This window comes from Melanostigma gelatinosum (assembly GCF_949748355.1).
Source record: "Melanostigma gelatinosum genome assembly, chromosome: 4".
Classification (NCBI taxonomy): Eukaryota; Metazoa; Chordata; class Actinopteri; order Perciformes; family Zoarcidae; genus Melanostigma; species Melanostigma gelatinosum.
Window position 1 is genome coordinate 14,924,654 of NC_136637.1, and position 21,267 is coordinate 14,945,920.

General features: G+C 43.6%; 2 protein-coding genes across 2 annotated transcripts; one reads left to right on the plus strand and one right to left on the minus strand.

The window, feature by feature from the left end:
- Positions 1-1,243: 1,243 nt before the first annotated feature.
- Positions 1,244-9,564, plus strand: mcoln3b (mucolipin TRP cation channel 3b; the record flags this gene model as incomplete). The annotated part of the gene is made up of 13 exons (XM_079266900.1): positions 1,244-1,465; positions 1,557-1,748; positions 2,069-2,222; positions 2,325-2,388; positions 2,480-2,576; positions 2,971-3,070; positions 3,161-3,273; positions 3,843-3,992; positions 4,150-4,251; positions 4,472-4,594; positions 8,760-8,966; positions 9,116-9,243; positions 9,453-9,564. 13 exons carry the CDS (start codon positions 1,244-1,246, stop codon positions 9,481-9,483), a joined length of 1,683 nt encoding a protein of 560 aa, XP_079123026.1. The 3' UTR covers positions 9,484-9,564.
- Positions 9,565-13,234: 3,670 nt separating this feature from the next.
- On the minus strand, positions 13,235-21,267 carry stxbp3 (syntaxin binding protein 3). Its single transcript, XM_079266782.1, has 19 exons — positions 21,181-21,267; positions 20,384-20,433; positions 20,157-20,238; positions 19,988-20,064; positions 19,815-19,887; positions 19,575-19,675; positions 19,100-19,245; positions 18,557-18,650; positions 18,260-18,384; positions 18,013-18,111; positions 17,859-17,916; positions 17,704-17,769; positions 17,328-17,408; positions 16,910-17,045; positions 16,416-16,522; positions 16,147-16,245; positions 14,775-14,860; positions 14,036-14,184; positions 13,235-13,864 (listed from the first exon to the last, which is right to left on the minus strand). Exons 1-19 carry the CDS (start codon positions 21,224-21,226, stop codon positions 13,761-13,763), a joined length of 1,779 nt encoding a protein of 592 aa, XP_079122908.1. The 5' UTR covers positions 21,227-21,267; the 3' UTR covers positions 13,235-13,760.

A 21,267-nucleotide genomic window follows, 5' to 3' on the forward strand; every position in this document is an offset into this window, starting at 1 on the left:
GCCTGACCGTGAAGTGCTCTGTAAGTGATGGTGAGAATTTTAAAGTGTATCCTAGATGCTACAGGGAGCCAGTGGAGAGATCGGAGTACGGGGGTGATGTGAGACCGTTGATTTGTCCTGGTGAGCGATCTGGCGGCAGCGTTTTGGATGACCTGCAGACGGTTAAGAGCAGATCCACTGAGTGATGTGAAAAGTGAGTTGCAGTAGTCAATGCGTGAAGAGATAAATGTGTGTATGATCATCTCTAAATCTGTTGATACTACAGATCTCAGTTTACTGATATTTCTTAGATGGAAGAAACATGACCTGGACAGCTGCTTAACATGAGGGTCAAACGACATGGACTGATCAAAGAAAATCCCAAGATTGTGCAGGTTGAAATAGGCAGCAGAGGAGAGTGGACTAATAATCTGCCTGATCATGGGGACAAACTCATCTGGAGCAATAACTAGGACCTCCGTCTTAGAGTCGTTGAGTTGTAAGCAGTTTTCTGCTGTCCAGTCTCTGATGGCATTGACACAGTTATTGAACAATGTACCTGACTTAATTTCCTCACTCTCTCACAGACAGTTTGATCATCCATTTGCTATGTGGGAACAGACAACTTAAGTAGAACTAAAGCCTTCTAGAGCTTCATATTAATCCTGTGTCACATATGTGTTTTTCATAGGAAATAAATGCACACCTGTACAGTCTAATTACACTTTTGAAGCGTTTAATGTTCAGTCTTTGTTAATACTATCAAGTGTTCAACCTTTTCTTTCGGCCATAGCTTGGAGGGCAAGTGTGTTTGATTTCGTAATGGTAGGAAGTGTTTCTATTCTATCTCGTGTTGTTCCCTTGAGGTCTTAAATAGACTTCAATATAAGGAAGGAACACTACAACACCCTCACTACGGTCTCAAGAAATACGAGTTGAATCACAATCTCTCTGACACAGTGTAAGCAGAACAAAAGGAACATTATAAGCTTCATCAGGAAATGATTTATTGCATGGCAACTGTATTTGGTTGCTTTGCATTTTACAGATGTACACATAAACTGAACACCTCATTTGCTCAAGCTAGTTGTGAAGTTGTTTTTGATTATTGGTGCCACCAAGGCTACGTTTAGTTTTAAAGTCCAAACATGTAAATGAAAAAGAAAAGGATCAACAATTTAGCATTTCTTCCTCACATTAAATAGATCTATTGTTGTAATGCAAGTTTGTGTTGAACGTAAGTCACCCATGTTTTATTGTAGATATGGAGGAGCCCAGTGACTTGTATGATGTGCATGACATGAATGGCTCCCCTCCCTGGGCGGACCACCAACATCAGTGTCTGGAGGAGCTGGACAATGTGGAGTGTCTCAGAAAGAAGATCAAATATTACTTCATGAACCCATGTGAGAAGTACCACGCTCGCGGCCAAAAACCATGGAAACTCATCCTGCAAATCATCAAAATTGCCATTATTACTGTGCAGGTAAAAATCTCAGACATGACCTGAACATGTGTTGATTGTGTTGCTTCACCACCCTGGCAACAATTATCTTTTTTTCACCCCCTCATCTTAGTTGGTGTATTTTGGGCTGAGCAACCAGATGGTTGTCACGTTCAAGGAGGAAAATCTGATGACGTTCAAGCACCTCTTCTTGAAAGATTATGTTGATGGAGGCATGGGCACGTATGCTTATGGAGGCATGGACACGTATGCTGTTTACAGACAGGCTGATGTTTATGATCACATCGATTACATCATTGAACAGGTGACTGACGGCTAGCTTTACTTTCAGTTTCTTCCGTGTAAGGAACACCAAGAAGGCGTGATTTTATTTGTTGGTTGCGTCAGTTTATTTTGATTCGTGTGACACATTTTTCTTTTGCGTTACTGTAAATCATTATTGGCATTATAGAACTGTTTGCTTGTGTCACCAAAGAGCGTAACAAGCTCCCATGACACGATGTAGCTCGTCATGGGATTGGACTTTGTTCATGTTATTTGAATCTTTTCATTTTGTTTTGTCGATTTTTGACTGCATAAATCTAACCCTGAACTGTTGTAACAATGTTAATTGTTCATTTCCAGTATGGACATCTGCACAACATCACAGTAGGCAATCACGAATACGAGAAAAATGGTACTTTGTACAACCCTCTGTCAGTGTGTCAGGAGTGCTACAGAAACGGTACCATCTACGCGGGCAGTGAGACCTTTGAAATTGATGCCCAAGTGAAAACCGGTACGTATGCAAGATTGTTTGAGTTATGCATGGAAAGCAGATTACTTAACCAGGTTTAAGGATTTTAGTTGCTTTTTTGTGTTTTGTTTTGGGATCTAACAGATTGCTTTGATGTTTATCCGATGGATCATCCCTCACTTCCACATTTCGAATTGCATTTCAAAAGGTTTGCGCCAAACATTGAATTAACGTCTTCTCCTCTCGTTTGTATACGGTATGTGAAACGCCTCAGTTAATGCATCAGCTCTGTCTTCCAGGATGATTTCTGTCAAGATCACGTTTGTTCTAAAGGCCATAAATTTACAGACGGTGAGACGTCGAGAGCTGCCGGACTGCTACGACTTTACTGTTATTGTAAGTCATTTGACTTGTCTTCATGGATCAATAAACAGCATCAGACTTTGTCTTCTCAAAGCAATGATTTGACACATCTGATCACTGCATTGCTGCCATAACGGTGACAATGATTCCTTGTGACACTGCAGCTGTTCACACAGCACATATAGGAGGTAAAATGAAAGGAGACGGTGTGAAACTTGTGTTTATTTAATGAAACTACCTGAGGACATGCGTGTGAGCAGTCTTTAAAACTTAAATAAGGCGTTTTGCACACAGTGCCTGCTATGAACATACCGGTAGTCAAATGTTATCTTAAGGGTGTGGAAAGTGAATGTTTAGCTGTTGGGTTTGACTTTAAGGATGTCGTCCTTTTCTCAAACTGTCCCTTAAACATGACTCTGGTTAACAGATAACTTTCAACAACCAAGTGCACAGCGGCAGGATAAAGGTTGACCTGGAAACCGATGTGGACATCAATGAATGCAGAGACTGGAAAGTAACTGGAGCATGTAAGTTTGCTGAGCTGAACTTAGTATGTATTGAGTTATCGTATATGCGTCCTTTTCAGGCGAGTCATTTTAATCTCTCTGTTCCCTCAGCTGCTAGAAGCATATACCTGACTGTGCTGTTTGACTGCCTCATCATCATAATGTGCATCACTTCCTATGCCCTCTGTACACGCTCAGTGATCAATGGGATTCAACTGCAGTTTGTAAGTTAATTGAACTGACTATAAAACACAGCAAGAATGTTTGTTTTTCCACTCTGTAGTTTATTTGCTCAGATGTAAGAAAGGTATGAGTGTCTGATACATTTCTCTTCATTATAGTACTGTATTTATAAAGTGGAGGTAAGCCTTTAACACCCCCCAAATCAATACTGAATAAAGTAAAAGCATTATTAAGAGTTAAAACACATAAAAATACTTTAAGATTGTTATTGCTGATGATGCATAAATGTGTATAACATTTTACTGTTGTAGTTGGTTGAGATGTAGCTAATTTGGGAACACTATATTTTTACAGGTCTTATAATTTCCTGGAAAGGAAGTAATATGTAGCTGTAAGTTCATCTGAAGGTTCCTGGAAAGAAGGAAAGATGTACTTTAACATGAAATTATGTTGACATACTATACTATGACCTTTTTTCACAATACTACAATTACTTTTTATCCTATTTTTATGACATACTGGACTAACTTTTCTATGGCATACTATACTGTCAAACTTCTTTACAAACATTAACTGTACAACTACCTGTATTTGATTGTGTTGTAAACAGGAGTACACACTCTACTGCAAGGACCACGGCGGTAATCAAGTCCCATGCTCAGACAAGTTGGAGTTTCTGAATGGTTGGTACATCCTCATTATCGTGAGCGACACTTTGACCATCATTGGCTCCATTCTCAAGATAGCGATCCAGACTAAGGTAATGGGGGTATGCTATACACAGTATGACTGAGGTTGATCCATGTCAATTGTTTTGCTATATTACATTATAAGAATATTAGAAGCTGTCTACACTGTGCATGTACTCATGTGTATTCCTTCAGTCAAGTCTTTTAGAGATCCACTTTTTCTTTAAGGTCCTCACTAGTTATGATGTCTGCAGCATCCTCCTTGGGACCGGTACCATGTTTGTCTGGATCGGGGTCATCCGCTACATGGGATACTTTAAGAAGTATAACGTAAGACCAGACCATTCATTTGCAACACGTGCAATGCAATAATTCAACAATACCAATGCCACATGGTTTACAATAGACAATCCTGTACAATGCAACAGTTACACTCATCATCTCTGCTCTTTTACTGTTAAATGGTTAAAAGAGAAGCTACATTCTTGTGTGTGGCATTCCAGATACTTGACTGATCTTTTTGCGATCTGTTGTCTGTGGCCATTTTCAGATTCTCATCCTGACTCTGAGGGCAGCGTTCCCAAATGTAATCCGTTTCATCTGCTGTGCTGGAATAATCTACATGAGCTACTGCTTCTGTGGCTGGATCGTCCTTGGCCCATATCACGAGAAGGTAAGGCTTGTTTACATAATACAAAGAGAAGGCTGCTGGATACCAGAACATATTTCATAATCCAGGTTCTTCTTATTTCAGTAGTTAATCCCAGTAGTGGAATGTAACGAAGTACATTTACTGAAGTTCTATTTCAAGGTACTTGTATGATACTTTATACCCTGAGGGTAGAAATCACAAGCTATGCAGCTGTACATACATTTGTTCAAATGAGCACCCGTCACCATCTGCAACATTAAAATAATTCACACATGAATGCATCATTGATTATAATGTAATCCAGATTATTATGACTGTTCTGCATAATGAGTACTTTTGGTACTATCTACTTGGAAATACTTTCATACTTTTGCTTAAGTTACTTGAGTATTTCAACACTGTGGTACTGTGTTTGTCCAGGTAAAAGAAATGGCTACTTCTTCCATCACTGGTTAATCATGACACTGTAGGGAACGACCGAATTCACGGGGCCCCTTTAAGGAAAGGGGCATAACCCTGGTGACGGGGGGTTAAAGGGTGGCAGGAAGTGAATGTGTGTATGTTTTGTATGGATGGAAATAAACGGCCACAAGGTGCAGCCAAAGGGAATACTCGCCTCCTTGTTTGTTTCCACGCACCTACATTGGTGACCCTGACGCTCCTGGACGTTTCCAGAAGTTAAGATGTCGATGTACGCAGTTTCGCTGAAACTACCGGAGTTCTGGGAGACGCAAGCGGTGGTGTGGTTCACCCAAACTGAGGCACAGTTTGCCCTCAGAGACATTTCAGCGGACGCGACGAAATATTATTATGTCGTGGCGGCTCTCGGCAGTTCGACAGCAGGCAGAGGGGTGAGCATTCTTGAAAATCCGCCAGAGAGGGATAAGTACGATACCCTGAAAGACCGGCTGTTGAACATTTTTGGGCTTTCGGACTCTGAGCGGGCTCGCCGGTTGCTTGCTCTGAATGGCCTCGGCGACAGCAGATGGCTTGCTGTCGCAGCTAATGGACAAAATTTTAGCTCTGCCAGGTAAACACGAGCCGGAGTTCCTGTTTACGGAACTTTTTCTGCAGCAGCTCCCGCTGCAGGTGCGGGCCACTTTAGCCAACACCAGGATTACCGGTTGTCGGGAGTTGGCCGAGGAGGCCGATAAGTTCTTTCTGGCGGGCCAACAAAGCTACACGGCCGCGGTGAGGCCGGCCAAAGCCACGGCGTGGCCGGGGAGACAACGATCGTCGCCGCAGCAGCAGCGAGCCAACGGCGGGGAGCTACCGGCCTGTGCTATTACCACGCAAGGTTTGGGCCACGGGCTACAAGGTGCCGTTCACCATGCAGTTTCGGCAGGACGGGAAATGCCAGGGCCGGCGCTCAGTGACTGCCATGAGCGTCGGTTGGGCAGGCAGGCTGCTGTTCATCCGGGACGACGTTTCCGGGCGGCGCTTTCTCTGTGACACGGGGGCGCAGAGGAGCGTTGTGCCTGCATCGCGGGTGGACATGCTGACAAACAGGCAGGGCCCCCCGCTAGAAGCCGCGAACGGTACCCCCATATGCACTTTTGGGACACGTTGCCTGGAGCTGTGTTTTTTATGGGGCAGCGTTTCAGCTGGGACTTTGTTCCTGCCAAAATTGCCATTCCCCTGCTTGGCGCGGATTTCCTATGCGCTTATGGACTATTTGTGGACGTCAAGGGCCGCCGCCTGATAAATGCTGTGACTTTTTGCTCTTACCCATGTACACTAAGTGGAGCGGGCTCTAGCAGGTTGACTAACATGCTTGCAGCGGCTGATGAGTTTCTGCGTCTGCCCACCTTCTCCTCTTCCACGGTCAAGCATGGGGTGGAGCATCACATCTCTACCACCGGCCCACCGGTACATGCCCGGGCCCGGCGCCTAGATCCAGCAAAGCTCACCATCGCCAAGATAGTTTGAAAACATGGAGCGCCTGGGCATCATTCGCCGCTCCGACAGTCCATGGGCTTCACCCCTGCACATGGCCCCAAAGCCTGGGGGCGGGTGGCGCCCGTGTGGAGATTATTGCCGGCTCAACGATGCAACGATCCCGGACCGCTATCCGGTTCCACATAGTCAAGGCTTTTCTACCCACTTGTCGGATAGTGTGGTGCTTTCGAAAGTGGACCTGGTACGAGGTTACCATCAAGTGCCCGTTCACCCGCTGGACATTCCCAAGACTGTGCTGACCACTCCATTCGGCCTGTTTGAGTTCTTGAGGATGCCCTTTGGCCTAAAAAATGCAGCGCAGACGTTCCGGCATCTCATGGACACGGTGCTGAGGGACCTGCCTTTCCTGTTCGTCTACCTGGATGACATCCTGCTGGCCAGTTCGTCAAGAGCGGAGCATTGGTCTCACCTCCGGACTCTATTTGAGCGACTCAGCCAGCACGGGTTGATCATCAACCCGGCTAAGTGCCAGTTTGGGTTGACCACCATTGACTTTCTGGGACACCGCATCACAAAGGCTGGGGCGCTTCCCCTCCCGGCAAAGGTGGAGGCAGTGACTAACTTTACACGCCCACTCACTGTGAGGGCCCTGCAGGAGTTTTTAGGCATGGTGAACTTTTACCATTGCTTTATTCCCCGAGCAGCACAAGTGATGCGGCCCCTGTATGAAGCCCTGAAAGGCAAGGCTATCAAACAGCTTGTGGACTGGACTGAAGAGAGGGAACTTGCATTTGTTGATGCAAAAACAGCTCTGGCAAACGCAACAATGCTGGCACACCCGTCACCTAAGGCTCCGATTGCCATCACCACGGACGCTTCGGACTATGCGGTGGGCGCGGTGCACAAGCAGTGGGTGAAAGGGGCGTGGCAACCGCTGGCTTTCTTCAGTCGACAGTTGCGGCCTAATGAGCGGAAATACAGCGCTTTTGATCGGGAGCTCCTCGGCCTCTTTCTGGCCATTCGGCATTTCCGGTTCCTGCTGGAGGCTCGGCCATTCACTGCGTTTGTGGATCACAAGCCACTGACGTTTGCCATGAGTAAGAGCACCGAACTATGGTCTACGCGCCAGCAGCGGCAGCTCTCCTTCATATCAGAGTTTACCACGGATCTACAGCATGTAGCGGGCAAGGAAAACCTGGTCGCAGACTGTCTCTCCAGGGCTGTCACCGGGGCTGTCCAGTTAGGCTTGGACTATAACAAGATGGCAGAGGATCAAGTTACAGACCCAGGCGTCCAGGAGTTGAGGACGGCAGTTACGGGACTGCGGTTGGAGGAGGTCCCGTTTGGCGAAACTGGCGTTACGCTCCTGTGTGACATCTCCACAGGCCAGCCGCGGCCGGTTGTTCCCGACGAATGGAGACAGCAGGTTTTTGATGCTATTCATGGACTGTCACACCCCAGCAAGAGGGCGTTGCAGAAGTTGGTCTCAGCAAAGTTCATCTGGCATGGGCTGAAGAAGGATATACGGAAGTGGGCCGGGACTTGTGTGGTGTGCCAGCGCTCCAAGGTGCACCGTCTGCAACCCAGCAGCGGGAAACACTCCTGGAAAAAGCCAGGCTGTTCAAACCAGTGCCCACGTCGCAGCACGGCATTCCACAGTCATACATCCCGTCCATCCTCAGGTCAGCGGAGTATGTGTTCGTTCGCCAGGACGGCCACCGTGGACCCTTTCAACCCCCCTACGTCGGGCCGTTTCGGGTGCTGGAGACCGGAGACAAAACCTGCAAGGTCGACATGGGCGGCAAGCTGGAATATGTGTCGGTTGACCGCCTTAAACCAGCACATCTGGACCTGGACCAACCGGTACGGTTGGCTGAACCCCCACGGCGGGGGCGACCTCGGACCCTCCCACCTCAGCATGACAAGACCCGGAGGGGGCCTTCAACGGTGGTCCTGCCTCCGGCCCCAGAGACACGGAGTCGGGCTGGTTGGTTGATCCGGGCCCCCAAACATTAATGGTTGGGACTAATCTCTGGAGTTAGTGAATTCTGGGGGGGGGGGCGCATGTAGGGAACGACCGAATTCACGGGGCCCCTTTAAGGAAAGGGGCGTAACCCTGGTGACAGGCGGGGTTAAAGGGTGGCAGGAAGTGAATGTGTGTATGTTTTGTATGGATGGAAATAAACTGCCACAAGGTTCAGCCAAAGGGAATACTCGCCTCCTTGTTTGTTTCCACGCACCTACAACACAAGTAATACCCTTCCTTCCCTTTGACCTGTTGTTTTAGTTTCGGACCTTGACTATAGTGTCGGAGTGTCTGTTCTCCCTGATCAACGGAGACGACATGTACCCCACCTTTAAGAACATGAAGCAGAAGAGCAGCCTGGTGTGGCTCTTCAGCAGGGTCTACCTCTATAGCTTCGTTTCGCTCTTCATCTACATGATCCTCAGCCTGTTCATCACCATCATCACCGACACCTATGACACCATTAAGGTGATGTTTACTCCTTTTTAGATATTTGTAACCCGCTATTATTCTCTCTAATGTTCAGGATGATTTGTATGCTGGCTATTCGGAGAAGAGTAATATTTTATTTGCAGTTATAGCAAACTACTAACGGTCACTCTTTGCTACTCATTTAGGAGCAGCAGAGGGGAGACCCGACATCAGAGCTGCAGAAATTCATGTCGGGGTGTAAAGATCTGCCAAATTCTGGGGTGTACAGACTTGACGAGAACAAATGCTGCTTGTTGGACTGCTGCGTGAGCAGGTAGGTCAAATGCAGCTCACACTGGCCCTTTCATAGGCATATTGTTGGCACCATTTGCTTTCTAATGGGGTAACGTCAACCATTCTGGATGTCCCTTATCGGCACTAATTAAACAGTATGCAAGCGCAGTGTGCCAGAGCACTTTTTTAATACTCTTATGTAGTTGGTGGACATAAGTGAATGTAAGCTGAGCTATTTTCTCTTTTCAGGTGCAGGAAGCGTCAGGAAGCAACAGGCTGACTTCAGAGGCATAGCATTAAACGGTATAGCCTGTTATATATTCAGTGAGAGTCTTAAATACACTTTAACATTATACTCCTGGTTTGTTCAGGAGATTGATTTCATGTGAAGAAGCATTTTTTTCAGTGCTGAAAAGCCAGTTTGAGACACCAATGAAGTCTGGTGTCTCTATACTGATGTGTAGATTGTGTTGGGATCTGACTATATGGCTTCGACATGTGCTGTGGAACAACGAGAGAGTCAGGCCTTCCCTTTTGCAAGCAAAGATTTCATCCTGATTGTAGTTTGAGCACCAAATCCCCACTCTGAAGAAATTCACATTAGGGTGTGAGTTTCCTCCCCCCAAATGAAACACTGCTCTCATTGGACGAGAGCAAGGATGCCGAGGCGGGACCTCTGGTAAGACAGCCATGCTCCCCCAAAAACTATGCTTCCCTGAAGTTACCTGAAATCAGCACTGCAATCTAATTGGCCGAGGGCCAAGACACCCCAGGACCCCCTGCGGTTCAGCCACATTTCTACAAAACTACCGGCTGCAACCCGCCCCACCTCAAGGCTTTGCATCGGGCATCGTACCGTAAGGCAAAATAGATTCTGGGCAAAGTTAGAGAGAGTTTCATTTGTGTTTATTTTATCGTGTTTGTGTGCTTTTTTATAATGTGGTATATGCTTTATGTTCACAGACACTGGCGATCCCTGAAATTGCTAGTGTTGTGTAGAAGTTACCATGTATTCTGTGCTCCCGTGATTCGTGTCGAGACAGCCGCAGTGAGGTCGAAGTTGCTTCTCATCAGTTCAGGAGTTCAAACCCGCCGGCTGAGACAAAGAGTCGCGGTTCTTGCTCCCCTGGCGGAGAGAGCAATCTTCCGTACTCCCGTGTGGCCCCGAGGATCTTAATTTTTTGTTTTATTTCATTTTGTTTTGTTCCTTTCCCTTCTCTTTTACTAACTCACACACACACATATAGCTTTGAGCTAATGTAGCCACGTGCTAAACGGCTACTGGCACGTGTAGACCATCTGCCATTCGCCATTTGTACCCCCCCCCCCCCCCTCTTCAATCGTCTGTTGATTTTAGATAGCGTGCTCATGAACGTATAGTTGTTAGTTTAGATATTAGTTGACTAGATCATTAGTATTAGAACGTAATAAACTTTGTGCATGTATTGTGATAATAGCTGTATATGTGGTCTGTGCTCGAAGTTAAACCTTCACTTTCACTCTGAATGTGTAATAGCACTCAGACTATTGACATTGTGAGTGAACACTAATTATAAGACTTAGTTTTATCGTTTGGTTATTGGTCCCTGTTCGCAGGGTGGTGCCCCGTTATCATTAATAATTGTTAGACATTAATAATTCTATTGATGTCAAGAATTTAGTTTCTTAGATGCTGATAACCCAAACACGCTCCTTTACGTTCCCAACAATTGTTACACTAAAGTTTGAAGCATGTTATTTGGAAGGATCCCAATGTTGTACACTGAAGATAATAAAATTTATCAAGGTTGACTAAATGAGCAATCTGTAAACTGTTTATTTCTCCATTGTGAAGAGAAGGTTCCAATACAAAAGCCAAAATTACATTTTTTCCCCCCCTCACATTAATTCCTTGTAAATTAAATTCCGTACAATGTATTTGGATTGTGATTGACCTGAACATCTATAGAGAAGCGTGTATCCACCTCTTCACAAAAAATACTGTATCATGCTGTTAAATTACGGTAGTCTGCTGTTATTGTTAATTGACAGTATTAACTTAATTTCATGCAAAGGATGAACATTTAACTATGTTAGTTATTATGAAATACTGTAAGATACTGTTGAAAATCCACTGTAAATTGACTGCAATTTGTTACAGTGTAGTGTTTTGGGGGTTGATTGAACATTCACGTTTAGACCACATTTCAACGGGATTTGCAAGACTACAATTTTTCATCCTCTACATTGTGCTAATAATAATATATCATCATTTTAGAGGCTTACGAAGAAACCACATCCACATTTCTCAGCTGAAAGCCAATATTGCAACTCCCGATGATATCTGGTCTAAACGTGAACGTCATTTAGTATTAACCAGTAACACATAATAATAATGGTAACACTTGTGAGATTTGCTCAGATGTGTAAATATCAGTATATAACATAAAAACAGAGATTGTTGTTGAGTAAGTCTCAACAACAATCTCTGTTTCTAAAACCTGTAATACAAAGAAAAATACTCTAATTATTAAATTGAGGAGCCTAGAATAAAAATGTCACCAAACAGAGGCGATTGAAGGACGTTTGATATCTAATGCAAAAAAAACCCAAAAGTTCTTAAAACTTAGCCCTATTTTTAGGCCTCTGCTCGCAAAAATTGCATACCCATACTAGAGTGTAGATCTCCAACTACAAGGTCTATTTGAATAATTGTGATGTTATATACTGATATTTACACATCTGAGCAAATCTCACAAGTGTCACATTTGTTGAACCAAATTGAAATGAAGGCACAAATGAACCGATTTGTCCCTATTTGGAGATCCCTGACAGAAATGAGGAAGAAAGCATCCCCTTACAGACTGAATGGAGAGCGGGGTAATTAAATATAAATGTTAGAGTGACAAATGAAAGTAGGTCATTGTCAGGTCTGACCTAGGTCAGAGCAGGTCTATCCTTGTCCAGTCGGAGTGTTCCTCTATAAAGGGTCGATGAAGCAGGACCACCCCGTGAGTGTGCATGTGTTCGTAATCGTATGTCACCTGACACTTTTTCCTGTAACTGACACTGCAGAAGTTGGTTTCAGTCTACGGTATGCTGCTGTAGTTAGGTGGTGGAAAATGACATCAGTTGACATCACATTTATCATTACAGCATTATTAGATCTGTGTTGAGAACTCATTTATCCTCTAATAAGTCCTAATAAAAGTGTAAATAAAAGTACAAGAAAAAGCTGGTGAATTCAGCTGAATGTTTGGGATGTTTTTTACCTGTGGTAATACATTAATAATCACGCTGATAGTCCCCAAATCATGTTCCTATATTTTGATAAAGCATGTTGAAGAAAAAGCTGTTCTCACAGCCTGAATACTGAACACAGAACTATTAATAGTTTTATTTACTAAACCTCAGTCAACAGTAAATATTATATTAATTAATATATTTGATTATTGTGTTTTATAGAGATATGTATCTTCTACTGTTGATAGTTTTAGTGATTTACTGTTCATTGTAAAAGAGCCGCCCTGTTCTGCCCTGTTTAATCACATCTGATGACCTTAGATATGCTCTCCTTCCCACAAACATGACACACTCACAAGTATCATGTTTGCTTTGAATAATCACTGCGTTCTGTCCTGTGGCTCCACCATGAATGAAAACACAAACATTTTGCTAATTAAAATGCTGTCTGTGCAGCTTTAGGATGTGGGACAGAGTTCACAGCCATCTCTGTATATTGTATTTAACTTTCACCCAACCAGATAGCGTCATGTCTTTGGTTCAGCAGGTATGTGTGCGACTTGTCTATTGAACATGTGGTTTTGTTTATAAAAGGTTGTTTGTGTTACAAATATTAAGTTACTGCTGTTTTGATGAACCAGGGTGAGTAAGTGATTTTACCATCATTCTTTCAACAAATGATTCACCCTAAGCAAAGCTATTGGAAGCATATAAATATACCAGAACATGGCTGAGTTATTCATGTTTAATAGACTGGGGTGAATGCACAAAAAGGCAACATTAACTGTAATTGAAATTAGACCTTAGACCAGATTTGAACCACTTCATCCATTTATTAGTCAGTTCAATTAACAAAAACGTAAATACTCTTATGTTAAACACTCTTCAAAATTACATAAAGTGAGACTGAAAAAGTCAGAATGAGACAGCAGGGACTCTGTGCTTACATGCAGTATATACATTAGCTTTGTGCTACTTTCTATCACCATTCTGTCTCAGAGACTTTCAACATGCACCCTGTATGGACAGTGAAACCCCAGATAGGCAGATTAGACATTTTCTACTGTGTTTACAGTAGGATGAGGTCAATTCACTTTTAATATGATCTATATAATCAAATGACAATTAGCAAACTACATATGCCATAAGCAGGCCAAGTTCATAGTTGAGCTAGTTAAAAGATAATGTGCACCAGGTTTGGAAAGAGTATTAAAACAAAGACAAGAATAAGGTAAATTCCCGTCAGTCTTCCATTGTGGGAGTTGAGTGCACTGTGCTGAGTGACATGAGATGTAGGGAGGCAGGGGAATCTGGGCAGTAGTTGAGTTGGACCTCTCAGGCGTTGCTCTTTTCCTCTATTGTAAAAGTCTCCACGGGGCCTTTGCTCAGAGCCTTGATGTCATTCAGGAGACCAGTCGGGGTCAAAATGTGAGAAGACCCTGGAAACAATGTATAATGAGCCGCTAGGTCCCAAATTAAGAGTAGAAGCACTTTCACAATTCTGACTGGCTCCAGTAGGTGGCGTAAAGCAGCTTCAAACGGACAGTTTCCAGGTCAAGAGACCAATTATTTTGAAGTTCAAAATGCAAAAACCTTGTATTAATGCTCACCTATGATGACCTCGCAGGATTTAACGGCCTGGGTGACCTCGTAGGCACAGCGCATCTCAGAGTGGCAGATTCCTCCGAGAACAAAAACAATGAGGCGTGCGCCGCTCCGGCGTTCGTCCTGAGCACTGGCTTTGTGCTTCTGGCGGGCACTGTGGAGCAGGAGGGCGACAAAAGAAATTCAGAGACAAAACATAAAACTAAAAAAAAAAAAGTGGGCACTGCATGTCCAAATTGTGGAAAGAGAGCAAAATCAATACCCTGGCAAAAAAATACAGGAAGTGAAGGATGGATAGTCAGAACCAACTAACTTCCAAAAAACAGACACTTCAAAATCCTTTAAAATAAAAAACACAACAGCTGGAAGTGACAGCACACATCACTAGGGGGTGCTAGTTTATCACACTCTTACCGTATGCATCGGTCTGTAAAAGCAAATGGGGACACGTCCGTGTGTAAAACATGTCTTTTTGAGGGACACATTACTTTTGAGTAAGTGACAACGTAAAGAAATAAAGAGATATTTTTAAGCAGTGTTGTAATACATGGAAACAACCCCAGAAAAGGCCGGATTGGAGCATTTCTAATTATTGCCAGAAACTATTGACTGTGTCTCTTTCTCTCACGCATGCACACACACACACACACACAGCTCTGGGGGGGGCGTGGTTGGAACACAGTGCATGTCACGCCCCCCAGTTTGGGAACCACTGATGGAGTGTGATCGAAACAACGACTGTACCTGACAGCTCCGGAGCCATTCCAGGCAGCAGGACACTCGGACTGGTGCGGCCACTCTTTGGTGTCCAGTTTGTTCTCCACAGCGTCCTGAAAGAAACACATCTTTAATGTCTCGGTCCCAGAGAGACCGGAGGTTTTTGGGGTAAACCAGTGTCATAGATTTGAGTATTGGCTCTTGCTTGTACTGATGCGAGATAACCTGCATGCATTCATAGGCACATGAATGTAGAACCTGATCAAAGTTCAGCAAATATTTCCAACAAGCAAACACTTAATACCAGATTTCAAATACGGGTTGTGATTTCACTTGGTGGTGCTGTCCCTTCTCTTCACAATTGTAACACAAGTTTGACTTTTCACTTAAATCACATTTTTGTTGTGCATCAAGACTTAAAGGCTCAACAATTTGGCAATTGGAGCATGCCACTAAAAAAACAAATACAGATTGTTTTTTGTTTGCAGCCACACGGTCGGTTTCCTGATTTAAGAGGAAGCGGTTCACCACAGTTTACAGTAAGCAGGTGCTCTGATGGTGAAGACTGCTCAGAAAAGACTTTTCAGGTAAGGAAAGGGAAGTGAAAATAAGAAGACACAAAAGAAGGTATATTACAGATCAGAGCACCACATGTTCAATCTAATTTAACCTGTTTTCAAAAACATAAATAAATACAGTACATACAAATCCATCAGCAACAAATTGCTACAATGAGCCCTCTCAACAGATCTCACAGATTTAAGATTTACAATCTAAACTCTCTTTGTGGCCAGTTTCATCAACAGGCAACTTGATACCAACATGTGGAATCTCAGTTCTGTGAAATTACAGAACTGAGATTCAGTAATCAGGTTAAACACCCTCATCTTATGGCCAAAGGGGACTGGAGTAATTCAACCTGAAACTGCCTCTCAGTTCCTTGTGTATTTCAGAGAATTGTGACTCATCAGCAGATTTTAAATGTAGCAGCATCAGAGCTGATATATTATCCATGGCTGACAGCTCATATAACTTATAAGCCTCAAAACAAACAAAAGAAAACTTAATCTCAAGAAGAGTACAGAGTGTCCGTCCCTCTCTACATTACAAGCCCTTACAAGGTAGCAGGTGACCTACATCAAGCTACGCGTTGACATTTGTAAGACAACGTAAATGGAACATCTTTTCTTATCCGCTCCGATCGATACACACTTTAAATCACTGCCATCTAGCTGCCCCCAAAATGATTTCCTCTGGAGTTGTGCTACTGTATTCATTATGGTATCCACAGCTGCTCAACTTCCTGTTAAACAAAGCAAGTCCAAAGAACCGTCTGTAAATTGGATAACAGTGTAAATGCTATGTGATCATTCAGTTAGTAATATACAATGAACAATACCTCCATCACATCTTTAATGACAGGAGTCCATCTGGAAAGGTTGTAAGTCTGATCCTGGGAACGAGCACGTCTGGTCGATTTTCGAGGGAAGAAACTGGGCTAGAAACAGAAGTACAAGAAGCAATCAGTTGAGACTGAATAGATGAACAAGACCAGAAGAAGAAACCCAGAGTGAACCACGGTGAAAGATCCACACACCAGCTACAACTTCTAACCCATGGGTACTCTCATCTACAATCAATCGCAATCACTTCATCTTCTGCACATACCGTGGTGATGATGGGGACCCCCAGCTCCTTCCAGTTCAGGATGAACTCTCGCTCCGCCTCAATCTTTACATGCTGGATGAGCTTGCTTAAGTTCTCGTCGGTTGTTCCTGTTGACAAACACCAAACAAACAAACCAGCATGAAAATCTGGTACGGTTTATAAAGGCTTCATGATCTTAGTCAAAAAATGATTAATACGGTCTTGAACAAGAAAGAAGATGTCAGGTTTGAGGTCCATTTTATGGTCTTTTTGGAGGGAATAATCTGTAACTCTTAACTGGAAAATATCCCTGGCATCACAACAGTATTCACAAATATGCTGTGGTATATTTCTGTAATGTGAACTTTTAAAAATGAAATCAACCAATGCTTCACATCTGTCATTTTAGGATTAGTAGTCACATGAGTATGTATGTCAGTTTATATCCTGATTTACGGATTCTCATTGCCTTATGCTGATCTTTAAATGTCTGCTGCAGGAGAGGTTTGCCGTACCGCTGAGGCTGAAGATGTAGAGCAGCACAGCTCTGATCTTGTCGTAGGTGCTGTACGGGTGGAGCAGCACCGGCAGCAGAGTCCTCATGGGGTCTTTCACCTTCACCCCTTCTACGTCTGACCCCACTGCAAGGTCCTACGCAGAGATAAACCATCTTTGTGAATGTTTGCACTTTAAAAAAATATGTATTCATTAAGCTTCATTTCACAACCAACACAATTCAGCGCGCCGTCTCGCCTGAGGAGGAGGTCAGAGGTCAGACTCGGCTACAGAGAAATACTCTGGAGCTCTTTGGGCTTCCTACCTTGAAGCGGCTAATCCCTCCTCACTAAACGCCCCTGAACACACGCTGACTTGTTAAAGCAAGGTTGAGTGGAAAAAAAAACCCATCCCGAACGGATGACTGAGCAGACAGACCTGTTCAGCTTTGCAGAGTTTCTCCACGTTGTTTGAGAAAAGTTGCATGCAGTCCTCGGCCAGCTGCAGATGAATGGTTTTCTAGAATTCAGACAGAGAGAGAAAAATTAAAAACAATATGAACAGACCAATGTACAAGTATTGTCACTACTGGAGTTCCAAAAGGGATTCCCTCTAATGGAAGACAAAGATACTTTTAGAGGCCAGAAATGATGACGTTCTGTTCTGTTTCTGTGCTAAAAACATGATGAAGTCAACCCCACATAACAGCAGGATTCGGCGGCACCACACCCAACCCCAGCACAATGATCACGTACAGCTCTATAATTAAAGATACCACTCAAAAGGCAATTGAGATAATACTGGTACCACATACCTCAGTCACCTGTTTACGGAATGCGGGCATCTTCTTCATCATCTGGGCCAAACTGCTAATTGTGATCTGAAATGAACATGAAATGTTTGCTCAAAATATGCATTTTCAGTGTGAAGATTCCCTGAAGCACACGAGAAGACACCACAGCACTGTACCTTCCCATCCGGCTGTTTCTTGTTAGCAGACATTTCCTTTACCAACTTGCGGATTTGTCTGTTGTGGGAAGAAAAAAAAAAAAATGGAGTTAGGGGAGGGTTGAGGTGTGGAAGACAGAAACGGGACATTTCCATCCTTCAGATCTTAACTTACTCCATGACCTCGGCGATGTGCTTGTGCCTCAGCTTAACCCAGAGCATGTCGTCCTCACTCAGCAAGGCCTGCTTCTCTGAGCCATCTTTAGCCTTGTAACTGGAAACCAAAACAAGCAGATAACCGGTATTAGCTACATTGTCTCGATAGAATAGCTCGTCTTGTATACGGGCATAGAAATATGGTGCCGTAAGCAGAGTGTGCATGCGTGAATATGGTGGGATTCAGCGGGGAAAGCTTGTATTACGTGTAGGTGCCGCTCTGGATGTCGATGAGGTCGTAAGCCATGGCCTGGTAGGTCAGCTCGTGCAGGATGGGGCTGACGGGGTCAAAGCCTCGATCCACTATCAGCAGCTGGGCCTGAGTCTTTCCCTTGTGATGAGAGGAGGAGGGGGGGAATGCACAGACAAAGTTGAAATATAACAACGCGTTATTTAAAATGTAATCTTTTTTTCCCCTTTTACAAGCCGTCAGAGGAAAAGAATAGCACATTTGCAGGTCCTTGTTTATTCTGTCAACGCTCTTTGTTCAGAAGGCGTCTCACCTTTTTTGTGCCGCTGTCATCCAGCGCGTAGTGTTTGGCCAGTTTGTTGTCCACCAGCTCTGCGAGAGTCTTGGCGTTCTCCATGTTGCCGTCTCTAGTTATGATATAAAAAAACATTTGCACAAGTTATTACAGTCAAGTTAATACACACCAAGGTGGAACTGATACCAATATTTGATAGAGGATTTCGTACTGGTTTGGACCATTTGTAGAAAAAGTGTTTTGTTGCCCATTTTTGTTTTTTTGGTTCGATATGGTCCGACAGTTGCTCTTGTAGACTTGTGTGTGTGTGTACAGGTATATTGTGTGAAAAATAAAAGCCACACAGTGCTTTTGTTTTTATTTACATATAAATAAAGTTGATGTTGGTCTAAGCTACGTTAAAGTGAGGTTTGTAACTGTATCTAAGCTTCATTTCTTTTCTGCCACAGTAAAGAAACATATTATTCGGTCTCGGTTCCATCTTTTCTTGTAAAAAGGTCCCACTCTGCTTGGGGGCTGAGGTGTGCCGAATGCCGAGACACCAAATCTTCTCTGGCTCACTTCTTGTATCGAACCCCCGGGTACTCGTCCAATGTGGCACAGAGCGTGACGAGCTGGTCTGCGAGTGTCTCCAGTGTCTTGTTTTTGTCCTGGCTGTTGGGACTGTAGATGCTTTGGAAAGCCCCCGGATTGTTACACGTAAACACCTGAAAAGCATTCAACACACCAAGAGTAAAGTCTCCAATCACTTTTCTGACTCCAGAGCCAAAAAGGCACAGAATGAATGATTAATAATTAATAATAACGACGACAGAGAACATCCAGTTACAGTCCCAAAGCCACTGGGATAATACAAAGTTTGTAAAGTCATTACATCACCATGGCTTAAAGCAGCCAACACCCATTAGTCACTCAAAACACGGAAAATCAGTAGCGACGGGACACTGAACTCAAACAGCATCTTCCCTACAGTCTGAAAAGAGGAAATGGAGCGTTACAAAATAACCTAAAACGAGCACAATCTGCAACCACTCACTTGAGCCTCTTGTGGCAGGAAGGACATGTTTATCTCCTTACAGACTCGGATGTACGCCGCACAGGACCGCTTCATGTTGTTAAAAAGCTCATCGGGACAGTCTGTGGGACCAAAAAGCACTAGTTTCTATGTTATCTGTTTGACATCAACAAAAAAAGTCACTGAAACAACATTTTGATCATGTTGGATGATATTGTTTGAGTCAGTATTTTTGCTTTAGTAGTGATTCAAGTTACTTACAGTCAGTGAAATAAACATACGCTGCTTTGTATTTAGGTTTGGGCTTGAAGTCAGCGATAAAGGCATCCACACACTAGAAAAATAAATCACAACATAGTTTAGCAGAAAACAAGACATCAGAAATGAAAACTTGGATCTGAATGCGACATCGTTACAGGGATATGAGGGCACACCTTAGCCGTTGGTGACATGAAGTAGATGGCCTTCATTTCTGGAACAGGCTCTCTGCTTTTGTACAGGTCCTCCACGACTAAAGAAACAAAATATAGAAATATATACATACTGCAGTTTGTTGCGTATTTTACTCGTATTACATCTAGATGATCTGTAAAAGAAACCTACTTGTTATTTTTTCTGGTATCAGATCGGACATTTTGCAGCATGATGAGAGGAGCTTGGTGGTGAAGGGGTCCAGAATCAATATCTGTGACGATAAATAGGTAGCGGTAAGTTAAGTTGTGTACCGCACTGTAATAGGCTGCTAGAAATGACAACTGTGTTGTGAGTCACAGTGCATGGAGTGTTAACAATCACGTAAAGGTTTTATCTGTAATGTGGAGTTGTCCTACCTTCCATACTTCCGATTTCCTGCAATCTGTAATAATTGTATCTTTTATTCCTGTAAGAGACACAGAAGATGACTCATTAACAGACAACCGCATGAAGAACACGAGTGGAACCAGAACACGCTGTTCATGACTGTTGGAGCTGCTGCTGACACACTTGTGTCGAGAGGGTTATAATTTAAACAACCCATTAGTTGCATCAGTCATTGATCAAGTAAACAGCCTAGTGGAAAAAAACGTGTGCTGTTGTGTTTCATGTCAAATTAGGGTATTTACATGTGTGATGCGCGTTTGTCATCATTGTATGTATTTTACTATAAATAACGAATGGAAAGAAGACTAATCACTTCACAGAAGTGTTAGTGTGACGTTATGGTTTCACATTTTAGAAAACTTATGTCAGATCGCGACAAACTTAATTACTTGTTGTGTTTTTTCCCCCTTCTGCTGTGAGGCGGGGCTCCAGACAGAGAGTGCGACTAACGTGACGTTAGTCTCAACAGAAGCGAGACAAAGAGTCCATTTAAGTTAAGTTATGACAAAAAACCTCACACGATGCCCAAACCAAAACACGGTGTGTTGTTATCAGCCTCCCGTTATCGACTCTTCACCCAATTCAAGTGTGTACACTTCCGTTGCGTTGAACAGCAGAATGTTTGACTGTCATTCCAAGATGCAAAGTCACAAACAAATGAAGAACCTGTGAATAAAACACCACGCATTCAGTAGCGCGCTGCGTTGTGGAAGTGTTACCCTGTTTCACGTGTACATTAAACACTCTCCCGTCGAGGCGAACTTACTTTTCCACACGATTCGTTTCAGCCCGTGATCTGGACCCGTTGCCATCTTGCTTTTTGTAATTTATTTTCCTCCTCGGCGCCTCTTCC

Bases quoted from the DNA above. Each gene is read 5' to 3' on its own strand.
- stxbp3 (XM_079266782.1), bottom strand. From the start codon at position 21,226: ATGGCAACGGGTCCAGATCACGGGCTGAAACGAATCGTGTGGAAAA. The intron at 20,239-20,383 runs GTAGGACAACTC...TTATCGTCACAG, and splicing joins GGAAATCGGAAGTATGGAAG to ATATTGATTCTGGACCCCTT. The intron at 20,065-20,156 runs GTAGGTTTCTTT...TTGTTTCTTTAG, and splicing joins GATACCAGAAAAAATAACAA to TCGTGGAGGACCTGTACAAA.